Here is a 22098-nt window from a genome sequence, read left to right as displayed (position 1 = left end):
GATATTCTTTTTATCCAAGTATTTTCCCCAATAGCTATATCAATGGCTTGAGAAGGACCAGTCAGCCCGTCGAGGGGGAACTATTCACAACGAGGAAAACGCGACGAAGAGAGCGGCAAAATGTCATTGTTTCTGTCTCTTTACTTCAATATTTTTACAGGATATTCTTTTTATCCAAGTATTTTCCCTAATTGCTAAATAAATGGCATGTTCATGACAAATAACAGTCTTGTGCTGAATGGAATATGAAATAATAAAAATGCATTTATTCAGGACGACATGGCAAAATTACTCCATAATGGTCAAAAATGTCGACTTCACCTTTACTGTCGCACCTCCCGAACGATATTTTATGATACCTAAATCGGACATATGTCCTTTCCCTTCCCCGGCTTCGGAGAATGTAAACAAATCAGAAGCCGTGACATGCTAACCCGAACCGAGTGATGTTTCAAAGTCTTCGAAGTGGAAAATCGCACATAACTATCCTGGATTATTTGACATGACGACCCGGTTGTCAATTGTCTTAGTGGATCGGCAAACCGCCCTGTGGAGAGCAATTTACAGTTCGTTCCCCGGAGGAGGGTGGCTGGATTTGTTGCGCAGCTAACGTGCTGCTGCTAATGACCATTAGGAGAGCTTTTTACATGCCTATCAATGATCAAACGTAAGTAGTCCTTCATTTAAAGGAAGTTTGTAGTGTTTACTTTGTAATCGCTGTATTCGTATTTGACATAATACAAAACAAGATGTTTACTCACTTCCTCGTCAGTCCAATGGTCCCACAGTAAATATCCACGGTGATTGGGAACCTTTTGAAACTCCAAAAAGGCGCATACGCCTCTCCCTCATACAGAATGATTTTTCTGCAGCCATTTGGCTGGCGTGATGCGAAAAATAAACGTATTAATCCGCAAAATCAGCTGAATCCTTCGTCCTCATACACAACAGTACACTGTAGCGTGAAGAGGACGTCTTCTACCGTACACGTCACAGCGCCCTCCTCCTCAATGCAAGACCGAAGCCGGAAGTCACTCATTTTCATGGCGCGGGATTCAAAAAACTAAATAAAAATAGCGATCGCTTCCACACACATCCAAGCGGCCCATATCATTCAGGGGCATAAAATACCGCGTATATTATGAAATAAACATGCTTTTTCGTGTCACAGGCACTTTAAGGTAATCTTTTTCTGATTGGCTGCCTCGCTTCTGACAGTCTGCCCCAGTGCAGCTAGGACTTCAAAACTAGCTTATCTTCACTTCGTGTAAAGCACCTGACTGTCCTGGCAAGCGCTATATGAAATCCAGTGCATTATTATCATTTAATATTCATGACTGCCTCACTGACCGAATCCTAATATGTCTTGGGAAAAACAGCCCTGGGGTTCAGCAAAACTCTGAAGCAGCAGCATCAGCCTCTGGATCGTCAAGGTCCGCTAAAGATCAGGCTGCAAGGCGCAAAGATGAGGCCAAGCTGGCTGTCAAGAAGCCCAAAGAGAATGCACTTTCTCAATTTGACCTCAACAATTATGCCAGTAAGTCAACTTTTTAACTTACAATAATGGCACAATTTCTGCACACTTTTACAGAAATCCTAAAAGAAATTGCTTGTTGTTTGCCATAGGTGTTGTCATCATTGACGACCACCCTGAGGTCACCACCACTGATGATCCCCAGTCCAGCACCAACGATGACGGTTTCACTGAGGTTGTCTCAAGGAAGCAACAGAAACGTCTTCAGGATGAGGAGAAGCGGAAGAAGGAAGAGCAAACTACTCAGGTAAGAAAAACCGTATGATTCTAATTAGGTGGCGTGAGAGCCGTTTTAGACTCAAGAGCTATAGAGGATTTTTTTAATGTTTTGGGTTGTTAGCTACAATGAAAATGGAGTATAATCTTCTGGTAATCTCCTACAATTCAAGTCTGTCTTTCTGCAGGTCTTGTTTGCTGTAGTTACAATCTCGTTTCTGTTCTTTCAGAATTGGGGTAAAAAAGGCTCTGGTGACAAAAGCAGAGGTGGTGGAGGAAAGTTACCGCCACGATTTGCTAAAAAGCAATCATCACAGCAACAGCAGCAGCAACAACAACAACAACAACCGCAGCAGCAACAACACCAGTCGTCTTCACAGTCTCAACCTGCAGCACCAGCATCCACCCCCCATGTCCCGCAACAGCCTGCCATCCCTGCCCCACAGCATGCCCACCTCCCCCCAGCTCAGCCAGCTGCATCCCCCCAGACCCTTGAAGGAACAGTGCCCTCTGTGCCGGCCACGACTGTGGACTTCACCTCAAAGAACCTACCCCCTGCCACAGCTACAGCTCCAACGCACGGCAATTTGGGAACTGAGCTGTGGGAGAAGAAAGTAGCGGGCCCGACCGTTCTACCCGATGTCAAGAAGTGTACGTTGCTGAAACGTGTGCTGCTTTGTTAAAAAGCTGGCAAGTAGATTGTAAGTAATTACTCTTGTCTTTCATTTGTTGGCAGTGGGTCCCATCAGCCCTCCTCAGCCTCCTTCAGTGAGTGCCTGGAACAAACCTCTGACCTCTTTTACTGGCTCAGTCTCCTCGGAGGTTTGTTTGGAATACCGTCGATGCACATTACTTCCTCTACTTCTCAGATAGGTGGCGTACTGGTCACAGATTTTAGTCATCACCTTGTAGTCTTGGAACTTGCGCTTAGTTTCTAATTTCAAGAAATTCTAGTATTTGCTTTGCTTTTTGATAGAAAACTATTTTTTCCCCATAGCGAATGCTAACTTGATAAACTTGGTTCTGCCTGTTTATTGTCATAAAAGGAACCACGTTAGTATTAGTTATAATATTTGGTATTCAAACTCCTCTTAATGTAGTAGGTCGCCATTGTTGTTGACGCAATGCGGTGTCATCACTGGGTAGCGCTGCCGTACTTCCACAGTTTCACTTATTAGCTACATAGACATGTCGTCGATTCTGCTCTTCCAAATTGAACCCGAGCGTAAAAGTGATGAGGAGGACGGCACCGGTGCTATTTCACAAAACGAGCAGCAAAAGCAATTAAATGAAAGTCTCCGGCGAGATTCGAACCCACCTTCCATGTGCAACAGACGAGCACTCAGACCCCACAGGACTATACTTCCTTGTGATGATAGTCATGATTTTCCACATGCGCTGTCTGTCTGTGCGGTAAAAGCTGAAAGGGAAATACAACTGTAAAGAAAAGACAGCTGGCTTGACCACGGAATTAAAAAAACGCAGCTCACTTCTGACGGCAAGTAGACAACAAGAAGGTAGGGATCGCGTAAAAGAGTTTATTGAGCACACAAAAAAAATGCGATCGCAAAAAGGAGACACAGAAAGCGTCCGTGACAATAAGTCAGGATCAATAAAAAAAGAAACAAGGGAAAACCACGGTGAGAGGCAGACAAATGAAAAAAGAAGGCAATGATGCCATTAACAACGAAGAAATATACAAACTGTCGAATGGCAGCAAGTCAATACAAGCCGCCTAGGATCGGTTTAAAGACACTGCTGATGAGCTGGAATTGGATGCAGGTACGATGTTGGGAACTCATCCCACATCTCTGTAACTAAACAATCTGACCAGCAGCAGAATTTGACAAAATCATGTGAATCGTTATACTAGCTTCTAGAGGTGTGCAAAATTTCCGATTCTTAGATTATTCGCGATTCGGCCGTGGAAGATTCGAGAACGATTCACAAACATCCAAATTCCGATTATTGAAATATGCCAAGTAAAGCGGAAGTACAACACACTCAGCGCGCCGCGCGGGCTTCGGGACGGAACGGAGCGGGAGTAGCTAAACATTATGCTTCTCATTAACCGGCCCCTCGGGTAATGCCAACGCTCAACTCACGGCTCTAGCTCAACTCATGCCACGAGATAAAAAAACACAACAACATACCTGCCTGCTGCCGAAAAGCTGCTACAAGTACAGCTAAGCTACATAATGTTACGGTAGATATCATTTATATAGGACTAGATGGATTATAGACTCGGTAGCGGTAGCAGCACATCTGCAAAAAGCTAGATGCGGGCGTTAGTAAGCGGCCGCCATCTTAAAGCAGTAAACTTCCCTGCAATGCTGTTGTAGCGAATCTTCCAAGCAAACCTAATTAACTTTTTATCTAAAATACTCCTAAATCGGTAAAATATTGACTTGAATCTATCTTCAAAATAGTTTTAAAACTTTCACATGTCAAAAGTAGACAAAAGGGAAATTATGGAATAACGGGAGCAATTTTAACACCATTTAATGGTTGATTCACAACATTAAATTAATTGAATGTAGTTTAAAGCTGCTGATACAGAATGGGGACTGGATTTTTTTTTAATTTAATGTTATTTTTGTATATTTGTTTACTGCTATATGTTAACTTGATACTGAAATAGTAGTTTGGTTTAGCCTGAGAGTATTTTTGAACAATTTTGGAACTAATGTACAAAACTTTATTAAAAAAAAAAAAAAAAAAAAAAAAGGAGGGGGGTGCATCAATAATCGTTTTATAATCGAATCGGAGCCTCTGAATCGTAATCGTAATCGAATCGTTAGGTGCCCAAAGATTCCCAGCTCTACTAGCTTCGCTTGCTTGCTAGCACAACTTTTCTCCCAATCCAGGCCAACCATGTCATCACCCCCCAGCGTGCATTGCGCATGTAAAACATGGCGCCGTCCGTAGGTCAAACCACGTACTAAATTTTATTGATTTTTAAATCAATGGCAATAATATATGTGTTTCTAATAACATAATTTAGTAAAAGTGAACAATTGTGCCGTATTAGAGCCTACAAGTCCGAGGATCCCTTTAATGGCAATCCTATTGCATAGTGCAGACCCCAAAAATAACTAATTACCAGGATAGCGAGTTTCTGCAGTATCTATAGATGTACTTTTATAAAACCTTAATATATCTTCAAAACGGTTATCAGCACATGCCTACTTACCCATCTTGAATGCTAGGATTGCAGTCTGCTAGTATACATACCTAGTATTACCTACCATATTGTTCTATGTTAGGGCGGGAAACCCGGAACGGAGGGCGCTGTGGAGTTGGGTATCGACAGTATTCAGTTCGGGGCACCGTCGTCTGCTGGCAGCACGGACAGCGATGGTGTTCCTGCTCTGCTAGAGACGCCTACAGACAAGCTTCCTGCTCCCAAAGAACAGAGGCAGAAACAACCTCGTGCCGGACCCATCAAAACGCAGAAGGTAACACAACTACTTGATACTAGTAAATTAAAATATTCAAACTTTAGAAATAAGGACATTAAGGACATTGAAACAGTTTAACATAACTGGCAAATTAAGGTTTTAAACCATCACCTTTGGCGGGTGAGGTTGGAGAATACATTCCGGGATCACTATCTCCATTTCAACATGGTCCTATCTTTTCTCTCAGATGCCCGACATTGAGCCGGTTGAAACAAAGGAGTACAAACCAGGTCCGATTGGCAAAGAGCGCTCTCTGAAGAACCGCAAGGCAAAAGATGCCCGAGGAGGGGAAGGTGAGGGCTTGGAGGCGGGAGTACCCGGAAGCGGTGGTGCCAGCAGAACCGCCGCCTCCAGTCCCCCTACCAGTGACACTGCGGTCACAGAGTTGGGCGGGGACATCGAAGGCATGATCACCGTGCCATCGGCCGAGTACACAAACTCCAAGGTAACGTTTCTACAATCGCTTGGCTCGTCCTTTATCAAGATTTGTCGTATTTGCCATGTTCCCTCTTAAGGAGTCTGTTACGGACTACACCACGCCCTCTTCATCACTCGCTGACAGTGTTCCAACTGGAAACAACAAAATGGAAGAGAGTCTGGTCGCCAATGTGAGCGTTCACGTAACTGTCAAACCCAAGGGTGTCAAAACAGAATGGACTCTTTATTATAAATCCACTTTTCTTTTCTGGGGTCTTCTCAGGTGGCACTACCACACTCATTGCCCCTCCCTCGAAGAGAAACCCTACAGCAGAGCTCCCCACTCAGCACAGTCTCTCCTGCTACAGTTGACTTAACACTAAAGGTACACACAGTTGTCATTGGACCTGATGCTCACTTTATTTTATGTGGCGAATGAAAGCTCACCCAATTTTTTCCCCAAACTTAAACTAACCAAAGGAATGATGTTTTGTACCTCAGATGGAATCTGCTCGCAAAGCATGGGAGAACTCGCCCAGTCTGGAAAAGAACTCCCCGGTCACGTCTTCCTCCTCACCGATCACGTCATGCGCGTCATCGTACTCGTTTTCCTCGGCCTCAATGCCGCAGATTCCTGTGGCCTCTGTTACCCCCAGCACATCGCTTTCTGGTAACCAACGCCAGAATTTACCCCCTCCCTAAAAATGTTTCGGCGGCTCCCTTTTTTTTTTTTTTTAATCTTCCCTCTGCCTCTGACCCATGTCAATTTGATGTGGTCATATTTAAGTTTCTCCTTAACATGCAGGTTCTGGGACCTACACAACGTCGTCCCTAGGCACCAAGACCACCACCGCCTCGGACCCCCCCAACATCTGTAAGGTTAAACCCCAGCAGTTACAGGGCGGGAGCCTGTCTTCTAGTGGTAACAGCGGCAGTAGCTTTTCTCAACTTGGCTGCGTGCCCCCGCTGCTGCCCCAGCAGCAGCAGACGCCGCAGGTGTATGTCTCTCAGTCTGCAGCAGGTGAGCCTAACAAGCTATGATAAAGACCCCCCTCCCCTTGTTTTTATACTCCTTGTGATATACATTTGTTTTAAGGTTCTGCAGCTCAGATTCCAGCCTTCTATATGGACACTAGCCATCTCTTCAACACCCCGCACCCTCGCTTGGCTCCTCCCTCTTTAGCACAGCAGCAAGGCTTCCAACCCGGTCTCTCCCAGGTAAGAAATGTTGCCCGTTTTAACTATCAGCAATCAGCAATATTCTTCTAAATGGGTCCTCTTTTTATTTAAAGACTGAGTTCTGCTGTCAATAGCAGCCAATTAGTTAATTAATGAAATTACATTAAAGCTGTTACAGCAGTTGGATGGCTGTTGATCCATTTTCTTAGTTTGATTGTTGTCAGTGGTAATATGCCATAGTTGCTATTAGAGCTGGGAATCTTTGGGCACCTAACGATTCGATTACGATTACGATTCAGATGGTCCGATTCGATTCTAAAACGATTATTGATTTACCCCCTCTTTTTTTTTTTTTTTTTTTATGTTTTGTACATTAGTTCCAAAATTGTTCAAAAATACTCTCAGGCTAAACCAAACTACTATTTCAGTATCAAGTTAAAATATAGCAGTAAACAAATATACAAAAATAACAGTAAATAAAAAACTCCAGTCCCCATTCTGTATCAGCAGCTTTAAACTACATTCAATTAATTTAATGTTGTGAATCAACCGTTAAAGTTGTTAAAATTGCTCCCGTTAATCCATAATTTCCCTTTTGTCAACTTTCGACATGTGAAAGTTTTAAAACTATTTTAAAGATAGATTCAAGTCAATATTTTACCGATTTAGGAGTATTTTAGATAAAAAGTTAATTAGGTTTGCTTGGAAGGTTCGCTACAACAGCCTTGCAGAGAAGTGTACTGCTTTAAGATGGCGGCCGTTTACTACGTCTGCATCTAGCTTTTTGTAGATGTGCTGCAAACGCTACCGCTACCGTAGTGCATCTAGTCTTATATAAATGATATCTACCGTAACATTATGTGGATGACGTACTTTTGTAGCAGCTTCAGGTATGTTGTTGTGTTTTTTTTATCTCGTGGCATGAGTTGAGCTAGAGCTGTGAGTTGAGCATTGGTATTACCCGAGGGACGGGTAATGAGAAGCATGATGTTTAGCTACTCTCGCTCCGTTGCTCATTGACCGCGCAGCGCGCTGAGTGTGTTGTACTTTCGCTTTACTTGGCATATTTCAATAATCGGAATTTGGATGTTTGTGAATCGTTCTCGAATCTTGCACGGCCGAATCGCGAATAATCTAAGAATCGGAAATTTTGCACACCTCTAGTTGCTATGTGGTCAATGTAAGAACAGTTTTGAGTACATCTGGCTTGTAAACCACCAATCACTAATGGCAGATGTATTTTAATAAAATGAATGATTCGGTCTTAAATTCCTTACATTTTAATGGCACTGCTTTTCGTTAAGTTAGCTATGCTTACGTGGACAAAATTTCCTTAATCCGATCAGATTTCGGATTAAAATTATGATCGAATGCACTGTTTTCATGGATACTAAAAATATTGATCTGATTATAACTTGCGTGTATTTTGACGTGCAGATTAATGCTGCCTTTATGTGGTGTCGTAATTATGATAAATATGGTAAGAAACTGTTTTTATGAAGATTTATCATCAATTTAGACGTTTTCTGATCGTGATAATGTAGTGTAGATATTTCTAAAACTTTTTTTTTTTTTTTTTCAATTGTTTGCTAAAGTGTTTTTACACTTGTGAGTTACAAGCAAAAGCTTAATTTGCATTTTGATGCTTTTGTTGTTGTAGATGAATTAATAAAAGTTTTGCACACGCAACAAATTAAAATGAAATCATGTCTGTCAAGGTAAGATTGTGGTAAAGTTCATGTTCCCCAGAGTATTTGAAAGCAGCATGACCAAATATACAGGAAATGGTAGTCGTACAAGAAGCCGTACTGACTTTCGTGTTAACAAAATATCATGCTCTTTTAACATTAAATATAAGTGTGTATTTTTTTTCACTAGTCTTTCAACAATTTTAAGGTCTTTTAGTATCTTCAGCAACGTGTTTAATTCGAACACAGGTAAAGTGTTTTCACGCGCACTGACCACATCATCAATCGACATGAACCACCCCTCTCGTTCGGAATACTGTAGAATCTTAATCGGAGTGGCCTGGATCGTGTTGCAATATTCCGAATAAAAGTGTAAGTGTAAATGTAGCCATTTTGTCATGAGAAATGTCCAAGCAGCAAATAAAAACTGCTATTTGCTGTAAAATTTGCCAAGAAAATTGCATTAAATCCTTGTCTAAGTGATCTTAAGATGGTCTTAAATTGTTGAAACCTTTTAGAACCCTGACTACAATAGATTGCAGTACCTTTCCTTGTCAGAGTATTAGTTGTACCAGGGGCTGAGATTTGGAGGGGTGTGGCCTCACCCTGGGTTTGCAAGCACAAAGGGGTCTGGGTGGGTGAAGGAGGGGGTTAAAAATAACGTGTGAGGATTCGCGGCGCTATATTATAGTGATTAAGTGTTTAAATCTCTCTGCTAGGCCCAGTTGAGATGAATTCTAACTGTTTGCCATTCATAATGTTGATATGACAAATGATAGGGCTTTGTACTGTACATTGTGGATCCACCTGTAACACAATGTCTGACTCTTTAGCCAACAGCGGTGCAGCAGATTCCTATACCCATCTATGCTCCGCTGCAAGGTCAACCCCAGCACCAACACACGCACCAGGCCCAACTTGGACTTGGCGCCGGTCCTCCTGTCTCGCAGCCCCAGGACCTGTTCAGTTCCTCGCTGCAGCCTTACAGGTACCACTGGTCACATGAGCAGAATCGAGTCGCACTTAAATGATCAAACTCACGACCATTTCTTGTTCAGGTCTCAGCAGGCGTTCATGCAGAGCAGCCTGTCGCAGCCCTCCATGATGCTGTCAGGGCCCTCGCTGCACAGCTACCCTGGCGTACAGGCGCCCGAACTGGGCAAGCCGCAGTCCAGCCTGGCTTACCAGCAGCCTTCCTCCACGCAGCACATCCCCATTCTGTTTGAGCCGCAGCTCAACCAGCCGTCCGGCATGGGGGGCTCCCAGCTCATTGACACCCACCTGCTTCAGGTAATGCCGCACTGTTAAGTGGCCCATTTACGCACAAACCTTTTCTTAAATAGAATCTCAATGTAATTGACAGTTTGACATTTGCCCTACACGCCGCTCAATATATATTGAGCTATATGCTGTGTGTGCCCAGCCGTCGCAATGGAAAGGCCACAGCACCTGTATTGTGCTCTGTGATCGAGCCGGTGTTCCTTGATGACTCAGGAACAGAGAATCAAAACACCATTGTGACGATTCATAAATGTCTTGTGCTCTGCCTCAAGACTTTTGGGAGTCGATAACCTTTTTCAGTTCCTTTCAGAACATTTTCCTGTAGTTAGTTGATCTTCAGTTTATCCTTCATCCCTTCCTTATGCCACTTGCGGTATTTGTGTAAAAGAGTCTGATATGCTATGTATTTATTTCCATCACTTTAATTCTATCTTTAATTCTATTCTGTATCTCGAGGCATACTGTATATCAGTTTATCTGCACTATGGAAAGTTAAAAACAAACTTTCCAAAGTGTGGATAAACTGATATACAGTATGCCTCGAGATACAAGATTAACTTGTGGCTTTCTTATCATGAATTTTTCATATAATAAATCGCGTTTTACTTGTAAATTGGCCATTTAGGTCCAAGCTATACTAAATCGCATTAAATTTGCTGTCATGTCCTCTGATTGCGTTTTTATTTGTCATGATTTGTCCCCCTCTAGTGGCGCTTAAGTGTAATTTATTAGGTTCCAGCATAATATCTTGAAAAGTTGCCACCAAAAATGTGATGGCCAAGACGTTTACTTCTATTCATTTAAATGTATTTGTTTATAACTTGTATGTAATTTAATATAATATAAATTATATATAAAATTAACATTTAAAAAAAAAAAAAAAATTCTTTAAATCTAATTGTTATTTGTATCATATTTTTGCTACACGTATCGACGCCTCGTGGCGCAGGGCGCATGCGTGTGATGTCACGGACGCTTTCCCTTCACACTGAGAGTCGCATGTTGGTGCAATACAAAAGACACACAAATATCAGAATTAACAAAAAATCTTTTTAAAAAAATAAATAAATAAAAATTTTGGAAAATAGCAACATTTTCATGTGCATTTAGGCTCGACAGGGGATGAATCAGCATTCTAGCATGTACTCTGGGCAAGTGCAGCAACATGGGCAAAGCAGTTACTACAGCAACACTCAGTCACCGAGTTCAGCAATGCAGCAGGTAAATGACATGAAAACGAGGTGATAAATTTGATATAAATGAAAAATCCAAACATAGCATGTGTTCTTCCAGGTGACAGTGCCCCTGCCTTCTCAGCTGTCTCTGGCCAACTTCGGATCGGGCGGTGGTCAGCCCCTCTTGGCCATGCCGCCCACGCCTCCGCAACCTCAGCCCCCCAACATCGGAAGGCAACCACCCATTTCCCAGCCTTACCGAGGCCTTATGGGTCCCAGCCACAGTCACAGCCACAGCATGATGCAGCCTCCCACCAGCAAGGTACTGTTTTCTGGGGAATGGGGAGTTCGTCCTTTATTTTCCATCATCCATTCTTCATTTTTGTTTGGTTGTGTGCTGAATTTGGCTTAACTACTTCCATGTTAATGAACAAGGTAATAGTTTTCTGCTAATGAGTGACATACCTTTGCAAATCCTTACTGATTTCCAATGGTTTTCCCACATTCTTCACTGATTGAAACCACTGCATCTTAATCCAGACTGACTTTGACTTAGACACAGTAATATTAGAGAATCGAAAAAAGTTTAGCCGAGTTAAGTGGTACCGTAATTTCCCGAATATAACGCGCACTTTTTTCCCCCAAAATCAACTTGTAAACTCATGGTGCACATTATAAACGGGTACATGGATGGAGACAGAAATATATATGTATTACATATATATATAAACCGATTTTTTTTCATTGACACGGCCACGTTGTGTTGAAGAAACGTATGCGGCGACCCGTTGCCGACCATTACGGTACGTGACGTCACCGTTTTGTTTCGGTAATACTTCACTCTAATCGGCCGAATGATTTCGTCTGTGTTAAATTCTGCTTTTTTCACTCTTCATAAAGCACAGAATTTAGTTTCTTGAACTCATTTGAGTCGACGTTTATTGCAGCTCCGCAATTCGGACCATAACAAATATAAGGACACACACTTCCTGTGTCCGTCAACTATATCGGTCCCTCGGGAAACTCAAACCCAAATAACAATAGTTCCTTTTGTTACTGTTGTGTTGACAGCTATGAGCGCTCACGGATTTCCGACTTACGTTCTCACTTTCATTTTACCGTATCAATCCATGGAAGAAACATTTATTCATCATGAGGAAACGAGCAAGTTATACAGCAGCCTTTAAAAGAAAAGTCACATCTGTTTTGTTTTCTCCTAGATTCTGGTAAGTTGGAGAAGTTGTCAAATCATATTATTACCGTAAATATTGTCAGTTTACGGTAATGTTTTGAACTACCAATGTGCTATGCTTGTGCTGTGTTTCATCAGTCAGTAAAATGACATCTCTGTATCTGTACACAAGCTCTGTTTTCTTCTAAAATTAGGGTGCGCGTTATAAACGGGTACAATAATTTTCCCGAGATTTTACTAGTAAATTTGAGGTGCGCATTATACACGGGTGCGCCTTATATTCGGGAAATTACGGTAGTTTTTTTTTTTGGTTTGTTTTTGGAACACAAATTTTGTATGGTAAGCTTGGTACGTCTTGACCTACATACAAAGATAAAGCCAATCATGAGAAATGCTATTGAAGTTGTCCATTTGCAAGTGTTTCTCTGATTTGCGTCTAGTATCTTCTAGGGGTGCTCGATATCCATTTTTTGAAACAGATACCGATAACTTCCTGCTTCTCAAGCCCGATACTGATACGATAACTGATAATATATATATGATTTCAAAATGTTTATTCACATGGGTTTTTGAACACCTGTAGGCCAAAAATACTAGTGGTAGATTCAGCATTGATTTGCCTTTGACCTAACCAGAATTTTCGTGACATGAACATTATTATAATGAACAAAACAAAGACGAGAACAGTTTTGACTTCAAATAAAGTGCCCATATTTATTTTTTCAAATATTATTTGAGTCAATCACTATCAATTAGTCAATATCGTTTTCGATGTGTTCCCCTGAACAATGAGCACTGAACTAAAAAAAACATAGACCCAACAGGTATTGTGCTTTGTCAGCAGAAAAAACATTTGGTGCAACAGTAGAGGAGACTTTTGTGTTCTTGGACCATGAAACAACGCAAAGGCACACATCCGAATTCACCGACACCGTGCCAAAAATATTATATATTATCAAGCCTATTAATAATGTTATTAGATTTATTGGGATGACGTCATAATTCCTATTATTGGACCGATAATTATTGTGCACCTCTAGTATCATCTGAGCTGCAAAACGACTCTCAAATAACTTGAGAACAAAGATTGTTCAAAATCGTTTGAAGGAAGGACACACATTTTTTTCTGTCAGTTCCCACTGTGAGGAACATAGTCATGAAATGGAATACCACAAGCACAGTTATAGTTAAGGCCTGGAGTGTGCATGCAAAATCTCAGATAAGCAGAGTTGAAGGATGGTGAGAACAGTCAAACTCAGCAGGACAGACAGACACAGATCCCCTGTATACTCTGCGTTTCCATATCAGTTGTGATTTGAGTCGCTTGATGCAGTTGTGATTTGAGTCACTTGTTGCAGATGGATATGGACCTCAAGCTGTTTGGTGGCGGGATGGACGTGAAGCCTGCAACGCCGCCAGTTAGTGCCCGGAGCACCACGCCCACCTCCAGCCCTTACAGGTAGATCTGCACTGTACAAACTTTGGTGCGGCCTCATCCCGATTCAAATAGATTGAACGTCTATCACAGCCAATGAGTAAATTGCGTGGGACAGAGTCTTAAAACATTTCCATGATATCTTGTGACTTCATTTAGGGCGAGCTCCACGTCCCCTAGCAGCCAGTCAGCCAAATTGAACAGCATGTTGTACCAGAAGCAGTTTCAGGCCAATTCTGGCAGCATGAGGATGACTCAGCACTTCCCAACCCAGTTCAATCCACAGGTAGGACACTCGCTCTGCACTACAGCCAAAGTTGATTTAAGTTTCTACATATAAACCGCAAGGGGGCAACCTCACCTGTGACATTTGGTCTGTCTTCTGACGATGTGGAGTTTCACGTTTTATGGCGAGTACATCAGAATTTGCTGAACTGAGTCACATAAATGACTTAAAACAATACATAAACAATGGGGGGGGGGGGGGGGGGTTGCAATTTAACTGTCCCCTTGTGTTGGGGCTTGCACACTTCTTGGAAAGTCTTCATCTTTGCGAGAAGCTAAAATTGAGTTAAGTTCTAATGACATAATTTTGGAGCATTTTTGAACCATGGAATTCTGTGCTCAGTGGTTATATACTTGTTACACTGAATCTACCAAAAGAATAAAATTCTTTCAGCAGGAAAATAATTTTTAATTCTACCTTTTCTTTAGTAAACAGCTGTCAAAATTTTGACATAATGCGGCCTTTTCTGCCAAAAACTTTACATGCGGAATTGAAAAATGGTGCATTGCTGACATTTTTTTGGCGCTTGAAGGAAGTAAAAAAAAAAAAAGTTATTTTTTTTACTTTTCATAGTAAACAAAATGAAAATGTCTGGTGGACAAATTAAATGTATTGCATACCTACCCTCACTTTTTAAAATGGAGTTATCACTTGTCCTTACCAGCTTCTGTCCCAAGCCAATATGGTGTCCCCACTTGTGCGGGCGCCTCACGCCAACTCCTTTGGTGGCGGCGGCGGCATGCAGCGCTCACCCATGGGACCACCCATGACCCCCAATGTGGGTATGGGCGGTGGCGGCGGAGGCCTCATGCCGCACCCCCGCCCTCAGCACCCGCAACACGGCCAGCACACTCAGCACCCACCCGCCCGGGGGCCTGGCGGACCACCTGCACCGCCCAGGGGTACGCAGGCTGCCCTGAAGGCTGAGCAGGACCTTAAGGTAAGCGGTGTTGGCAGGTGATGCCCCTGTCCTTTTTTCTTTTTATTTCTTTATAGCGATAGTTTTTTGTTAACCTTTTCATTCCTGATTTTTATTTAATTTTTAACACCTTCAGGGCACTCATTGAACCCTTTGTAGTGGGGGCTGAATGACCTACCAGTCAAAACGGGTTGGACATCTAGTGCCGTCAGTGGCAGCCAATGGGTCAAATGAGTGCCCCTGAAATTGGTGGGGGGAAAAAAAAATCACAATTTGTGCAGGAATGGGAGGAACATTTGACTGGAAGAGGCTAGCAGCTACGGCTGCAGCTATTGAATATTTTAGTAATCAAGTATTCTATTGAAAATGCCATCAATTAATCGAGTAATCAGATAAAAAAATTTTTTTAGATAAAGAGCAATTAAACTGCAGGCATGAAAATCACTCACCTTTCGGCGAAATTCGCCATTTTGAAGTCAAAAAGGGTGACCTGCGTGACTTGTGTAGATCCGAGGAGAAAATTTTAAGGGGGGGGGGGGGTCGTAATTCCATCTAACTAACGACATGTTTTATTGAAGTTGCTAAGCCTGTCACGATATGAAATGAGTCCATTTGTCGCAAGATAAATAAAAATGAGGGTGATAATTTTCACGGCTGCGTTTTATCACCGCGTGGGTGTATGCATACATTTGTGCGTGCGTGTAGATGACATATGAGACTCCAGTTCATTTCACAGATGATTATTGGCAATCAACATGCCGTAGAATTACAGTTCAGACATACCAAATAAGGAAACGTGTATATTAAACACTGTAAACGTTAGCATTGCTACATTGAGACTAATGGGCAAAAAAAGACAACCTACTTTAGCCTGCTATAAAACATTGGCAGTGTTCTCCAAAATGCATACTTGCGTTTAAACGGTGACACTTCAAACATGAAAAATCGCTGGTTAACATCATTTGCAAACGAAAAAACGGAGGGGGGTAAAAAAAACTATGAGTGACACCACAAGCAATGACGAAAAGTGATGTTTTTTTGCGGAGTGTGAAGCTGTTAGCGGTTTAGCGAACGTACTTCCGGTCTACATTTCGAAATAAAAGCACGTTCATATTGATAACGATTTCTGGAGTTAATTCAACATACTTCAGAATTAATACTGTAATATGTAAATACTATAATACTACAAAATTCAGATTCTACACTAAGAATAGCTTTAAAATGACACCCTTTTTTGAAAAATATGATTGGCAATGAATCTTATAATTATTATTACTCTTGCATATAATAGTATACTATAATAATAATGCTAGATATTTTTTAAAGAATTTTTGAATAATGTTGGAAAGGCAAAATCTGTTTCTGAATCTGTTTACATTCCATCCTTTTGCACTAATAAATCCTATCAATATTTGTCCTCATTGTTTATGTGTGATTAATTATTATTTACATGTTTATTTGTACTTAAATAATTTAAGTGTTCCAAAATGTTATTGTGAATTAATATTTCATTGCTTAATTAGTAAAAAAAAAAAAAAAATTTTTTTTTTTGTAGTCGACTAATTGTAAAAATAGTCAGCTGACTAATCAGGATAAAATTAGTCGTTTGGGACAGCCCTACCAGAACATATTTCCTCCACACCCTTCTCACCTTTTTAACCCCTGACCCATTTTCATGCCTGATACTGTATACATGAGAAAACAAGACATTTCACCTAATATTGAACCATTTTTAGTCAATGTCTTTATTTTAGATGTAATTGCTGGCTGTTTTCAACTATGTACATCTCAGACGTGACTAGAAAAAAAACAACAAATTCACTGCTTTCACTCACTTTTTTTTAAATAAGATCTTATTTCTTACCTAAAAATGTTATTACGCTTGATAACACACATCACTTAACAGTTACGTGGTTTCCCTTAGTGTTTCAATTGAATTTCCATTTGTGTCAAGCTATAGGTAAGTTTAAGTCTAAATTGTAAGTCCTGATAGGATTTTGAGTTTTTGTAGTGTTCAAAATAAATGTATTGGAATACATGAGGCACCAGTGCTACTTGGCATTTTATCCATCAATGACTACAAAGATAAAATTGACAGTTAGGTTTATTATGTTTTTATTATACACCCTCATCACTCTACAGCACTGTTTTTACAGATTACACAAAGCCTGTATGAAGGTTTATTATGTTTTTATGATACACCCTCATCACTCTACAGCACTGTTTTCACAGATTACACAAAGCCTGTGTGAAAGACATGTCAGGCACGCATCGACAGTAGTCATAATTAATAGAAACCTTGCCCTTCGCATGGCTAATGTTACGTTAGCAAGGTACAGTAACGTTAATCTTATTTATTAGTGGTACGTTAACTTTAATATTACCTTGTCCCGAGTATCGCTCCTCCGCTCTTGGAGTAAACGGGGTGCCTTCGGTGGAGCGGGAGCTAGGTGGGCCGGTCGCGCCGTGGCACACGGCCAGGGTTTCGGGGGTGGTCATCGGTCACGGGGTCCAGCCGGGGGTGCAAAAAGTGTCGGCGGGGCCGGATGGGGTAGTGTTATGCAAGTGCTGTCTATATTAATTCGTGGTTGAAATCAAATGTATCCGCCGCCTCTTTTTTCTGTCCGCATGTGACGTCAGCGCATTGCGCCGCATTAAAAGTAGTCCGGGCAAAACATCATGCTTAGAGCTGGCAAAATTAAACGATTCCTTGGGGCGGAGAAAATGCGTCGATCACTTTTTAAAAATCGTGATAGATGAATTATTTGAATAGTAGACATGTGCCGATTACCGGTTTCAAGGTATACCGTGGTATGAAAATATCAAAGTTTCAAAACTGCAAAAAATTTCCCGTCAAAACGTCCCTAAGGTATTAGCTATTTTTTTGCGTTCCAAAAATGCATGGACAAATCGCTCGCTTGCAGCTGTAAGGCTCCACCCTCCCTGACCGGTTGTTGCTCAGTGTCAGTAAGTCAGCTGTGCTACATGATTGCTGGAGGAGGTGAAACTCCTGAACTTTTTCCCCCATCGAAGAAAACGAAATCGCTGGTATGGGAATACTACGGCTACAGAAAAGTTAGAGAGGACCAACTTGGCATGTAAAATAGGAGTGGGAACCTCTTGTTACCTCACGATACGATACGATTTGCGATACAAAGCTCACGATAACGATGATCTGACAATATGGCAATACAACGATTATCAATACATTGGTCAGGAAATCATTCTAGGATATTCTACAAACAACTAATAAACAGAAAAACAAGCTTCTGCTATGATTTGGAATGAGTTTATCACTAGTAGACGTCCAATCCATTTGGATTGGGAGGGTGGCAGCAAATTAAAAGTCGATCATTCGCTGCCATCCGTTCCACTTCAAACGGATTGAACGTCTATGGCCGTCATTGGCAGCCAATGCAAGGCAATGAGGTTGTTTTGGGCCATATAAGGTCATTTACCTGTTGATTTTCAGTAACTTCCTCTTGATTTGGGGGTATTTTATGGGTCAATTCCTGTTTATTTTGAGTTACAGAACAGGAAGTGACCTGGGAATCATCCAAATGATTAGGTAGTGACTCAAACTCAACAGAAAATTGCCTGTAAATGAACAACAAGTGACCTGTAAATGCCCCTAAAAATCGGATAGAATGACTGCAAATGCTCTGGTGTCGAATTAGTGCTACAACGATTAATTGATTGAGTATTCGATTAGGAAAAAAAGATTCAAATTAAATTTTGCTGCTTCGAGTATTCGTTTAGTTAAAGTGGTGTTGCAATAGTTTGTGTTGAAAGTGTTTGCATTTATTTTCATTGATTTGGGTGGATACACGGCCCTCTAGTCTACCTCATTTCACATGGCTGAATCCATCTGCTCCCTGTTAAGACCAACATAAGCTAAGTTTTTGTTTGAGCTAATGATTTTTTTTTATGCATTCGTAATTTAGTTTAAAGGTATATTTAGACATTTTTTGTGGTAATAGGTGAGCCATTTGTTAAGAGCATTGTTAAAAAAAAAAAAAAAGTGTTAGCATTTTATAGCATTTAAGCTAGCGGACTTTTGTTATGTAATTTAGCCAATATTTCTTTTGTTGTACATAGATCTTTATTTATATACCGTGTGAGGCTCAGGTACTTTAAATTTTTATGTTTCTTATCCGATTATTCGAAATAAATAGTTCATCGATTAATCTGCTACTAAAATAATCGATAGCTGCAGCCCTATTTCGAATGAACAAACGTTCCCAGTCTAAATGGATTGGGGTCGAGCACCGTCAATGGAGGCCTTTGAGTTACCTGAGACACTATTATGATGGAAGAGTTTGGTAGCGACTTGTTGGTCCATTTTTAAAAAAAAATTTCAAACATTGACACATTTTTAAAACAACATCTCGATTCTTGGCAGGAGCATATCGATAATCTTTTGGGATACAAAGTATCACGATATATCACCTAGGCATGTGCCGGTATGATATTTTGACGGTACGATAACCGTGGGCAAAAATACCGCGGTTTCACGGTATCATGGTATTGCAATTGTAGCTCCAAAAATTTTTGAGATTAGGGGTTGAGATTGAGGTTTAAAAAAAAAAAAAAAAAAACTTTTTTCCATTGAACAGGATTTTTTTTTCAGACCATAGTTGCAAATTGGAACATGAATATATTGTTAAAATAAATAAATTATCAATAAAAAATATATATATTTTAAATTAAATATAGCTTATAGACTACACTCACAGCCACAGCTCAAGTTGCTCAAGATTAGAGCAAGAACAAAATAATTTCTATAAAGTAAAAACACTTCTGAATTTTTTTTTTTTTTTAATTATACTGCATGACTGTTTTTTTTCAGGGTGGAAAAGCTTAAGTGAAGTTTCACCATTTTCAGCCACTGTGTCAACTCTAGTCAACATGATGTCATGCCTTTGTTTTAAAAAGAACAAAGAATTCATAAGTTAGTTAAACATGTATAAGTTAGTTAAAACGTCAATATTGTTGTGGAAAGGTTTCAATTTAAAAAAAAAATTTTTTTTTAAACATTGGGAGTGAGACCTCTCCTTGATCCAGCGAACGTGGATTTGTGCTTAGGGCAAGATCATCTTTCTCAATTAGCGATCTTTGACGCAGTCACTTTTTCTCCTTCATTCAAGCGAATCAAGCTTGTTTTCTCACTCTGCGGCAGTCACACTCAACGAAGTTGCTCTCCCAGCTAAGCCTAGGCTAACATTCATCTTTGTAAGCTTTTAGTTAGTTTGTATATTGAATTTGAAAGGAAAATGTGTGTTTTGTTTTTGGCGAACTTTTACCATGGTGCTAATCTGTTGAAGCTACTCACATGGAAAAATCTAATTGTACAACATTTTAAATGTATTCATGTTGTATATTACACTTAGCACGATTTGAGAGCTCAATAAATTGAAGAAGAGTACGCCTTATGTTTGAAGTATTTGTTTTTGGGTTAGCTGGCTGGCTAGCCGATAGCGTCACTTTCACACACAGCAACAAACGGGAGTGGGTGAGCGCTGCTGCGCCAAGCCGCTTCTGGCTGCATTTTTGACACAAGAAAAATAGCGAATACCGCACTACGGTCTGACGGAAAATTTTAGTGGTTTTGAAACCGCAACGTTTTCACACCACGGTAAACCGTGAAACCGGTAACCGGCACATGCCTAATATCACCATTTCGATATTTTGTCACACCCCTTATGTAAAACATTGTTTGCGGAGGGTGGCTGCCGAGGAAGCAATACCTCCAATATGATCTTGCATTTATACATAATTAAAGGTTAGTAAACACTGTCGTGAACGTTTCCCACCTGCTACAACAGTTAACTCCAGCGTGTTTAGTGTGTCTAGCGGTGGTGTTTATTCCTCTCTGGCAACTGTCTGTGTTGAAAAAGAGTGTGTGTGTAATGTAAACATGATACGTGTCATACACACACGTGCTTTATATGGAAAATGATTTAATTATTTTTGTTCTGATGCTAATAATGTTGAGCTGTGGGTTTAGGCCCACCTAATTGACTGCATTTATTTTAATTGGATTTAGTTTTTTTTAACTTATGTTCCAATTTGCTAATGTTTTGAAAAATAAAAATCCTGTTCAACGGAAAAAAGTTTATTTATTTTTTTAAACCCAGATATCTCAAAGTAACCTATTTTATAGCTGTAATTGCAATACCGTGAAACCGTCATGATCACTGGCAACAAATGATCACTGTCAGCCCTCCCAGTCAAATTGGTTTGAAAATCTATAGAATGTCAAGGTGTTAAATGAGTGTCCAATCATAGTTCACATTTGAAGGGTGTGATGCAAAGTATCGTCCAATTATGAAGTGTCCCATATATTTATCTGACTCTTTGTCCGTCAGGCCAAGCAGCGCGCCGAGGTGCTCCAGTCCACCCACAAGTTCTTCTCGGAGCAGCAGCAGCTGAGCAAGGCGCTCAAGGCGCCGCCCCAGCTGCTGGACGCCGCCATGCCCCAGCTGCCGCCACCCAACTCCAACCCCGACGCCGACAAACCGCCCTCCCAAGTCTCTGCGCTGGCAGCGGCCAAGCCCGTCCGCACAGGGCCCATTAAGCCGCAGGCCGTCAAGCCGGAAGAGGGAAAGTAAAAACCGGGACAAAACGAGACGCTCGGGCCCGCCTTTTATCAGCGTTTGCGCACGATCGTGTGTTTGGGAAAACATAGAAGAGTTGACACCGACGTGTGCTGCTCCGTTTTTTTTTTTTTTTTTTTTTTTTTTAAATCGCTCCTTTTCTTTCGACTTCAGCTCCTTTTTTTTTTGTTTGTTTTAAAGAGCATCATTTTGACCTCTTTAGTTAACGACCGAATCTTTTCGTTGATGTATTGTGTAGTGGAAACAATCTTGTCAAAGAGATGCGGTCGAATCAATTGGAGCGTCATTTCACGCACAAAAATGTCTCCTTTTGAAACCCGACCTTCTCTCTCACGCGTGAGTTTGCGACGGGACGCTCCTGTATATTTAGCCAAAGGTTAAAACGGCACAGGGAGAACGTCGCAGTCGGTTGGCTTGAACGCACTCACACACGTGCTCATTTAAAGAACACAGTAGGAGCTGCAAATGTGACTTGTCGCCGGCAGAATTTTTTTTATATATATAAATATATAAACTGATGAGAGACATCAGTACTGTTTTCCCCACGTCTGCCTTCTGTCCCAAACAAGCAAGCAAAGAAAGAAGCCGAGCGCGCTCCGGTCTTGTCTCTTAATCGCCTTCTCAATCGGAGGGCCCCCCTGACACACGCAAAATGGCCGGCTGGACAAGGAAGAGTTTGGGAGGTGCGTGAGTGGATG

At 41.1% G+C, this 22098-nt stretch overlaps 1 protein-coding gene across 1 annotated transcript in view; it reads left to right on the top strand.

Annotated features, from left to right (window-relative positions):
* prrc2c (proline-rich coiled-coil 2C) overlaps window positions 1-21520 on the top strand; it is a 48453-nt gene extending 26933 nt beyond the window's left edge. The window contains exons 16-34 of the mRNA XM_057841193.1: window positions 1380-1537; window positions 1627-1781; window positions 1981-2401; window positions 2487-2572; window positions 5017-5208; window positions 5399-5656; window positions 5727-5819; window positions 5912-6013; window positions 6130-6298; window positions 6434-6649; window positions 6725-6846; window positions 9329-9483; window positions 9554-9785; window positions 10887-10997; window positions 11070-11273; window positions 13502-13602; window positions 13738-13864; window positions 14529-14804; window positions 21152-21520. Coding sequence (XP_057697176.1) covers window positions 1380-1537; window positions 1627-1781; window positions 1981-2401; window positions 2487-2572; window positions 5017-5208; window positions 5399-5656; window positions 5727-5819; window positions 5912-6013; window positions 6130-6298; window positions 6434-6649; window positions 6725-6846; window positions 9329-9483; window positions 9554-9785; window positions 10887-10997; window positions 11070-11273; window positions 13502-13602; window positions 13738-13864; window positions 14529-14804; window positions 21152-21394 — 3421 coding nt within the window. The 3' untranslated portion in view covers window positions 21395-21520. The remainder of the gene's footprint in view (window positions 1-1379; window positions 1538-1626; window positions 1782-1980; window positions 2402-2486; window positions 2573-5016; window positions 5209-5398; window positions 5657-5726; window positions 5820-5911; window positions 6014-6129; window positions 6299-6433; window positions 6650-6724; window positions 6847-9328; window positions 9484-9553; window positions 9786-10886; window positions 10998-11069; window positions 11274-13501; window positions 13603-13737; window positions 13865-14528; window positions 14805-21151) is intronic.
* The last annotated feature ends 578 nt before the right edge of the window (window positions 21521-22098 follow it).

This window comes from Corythoichthys intestinalis, chromosome 7 (assembly GCF_030265065.1).
Source record: "Corythoichthys intestinalis isolate RoL2023-P3 chromosome 7, ASM3026506v1, whole genome shotgun sequence".
Taxonomy (NCBI): Eukaryota; Metazoa; Chordata; class Actinopteri; order Syngnathiformes; family Syngnathidae; genus Corythoichthys; species Corythoichthys intestinalis.
This window is presented reverse-complemented; position numbering and strand designations above follow the sequence as displayed.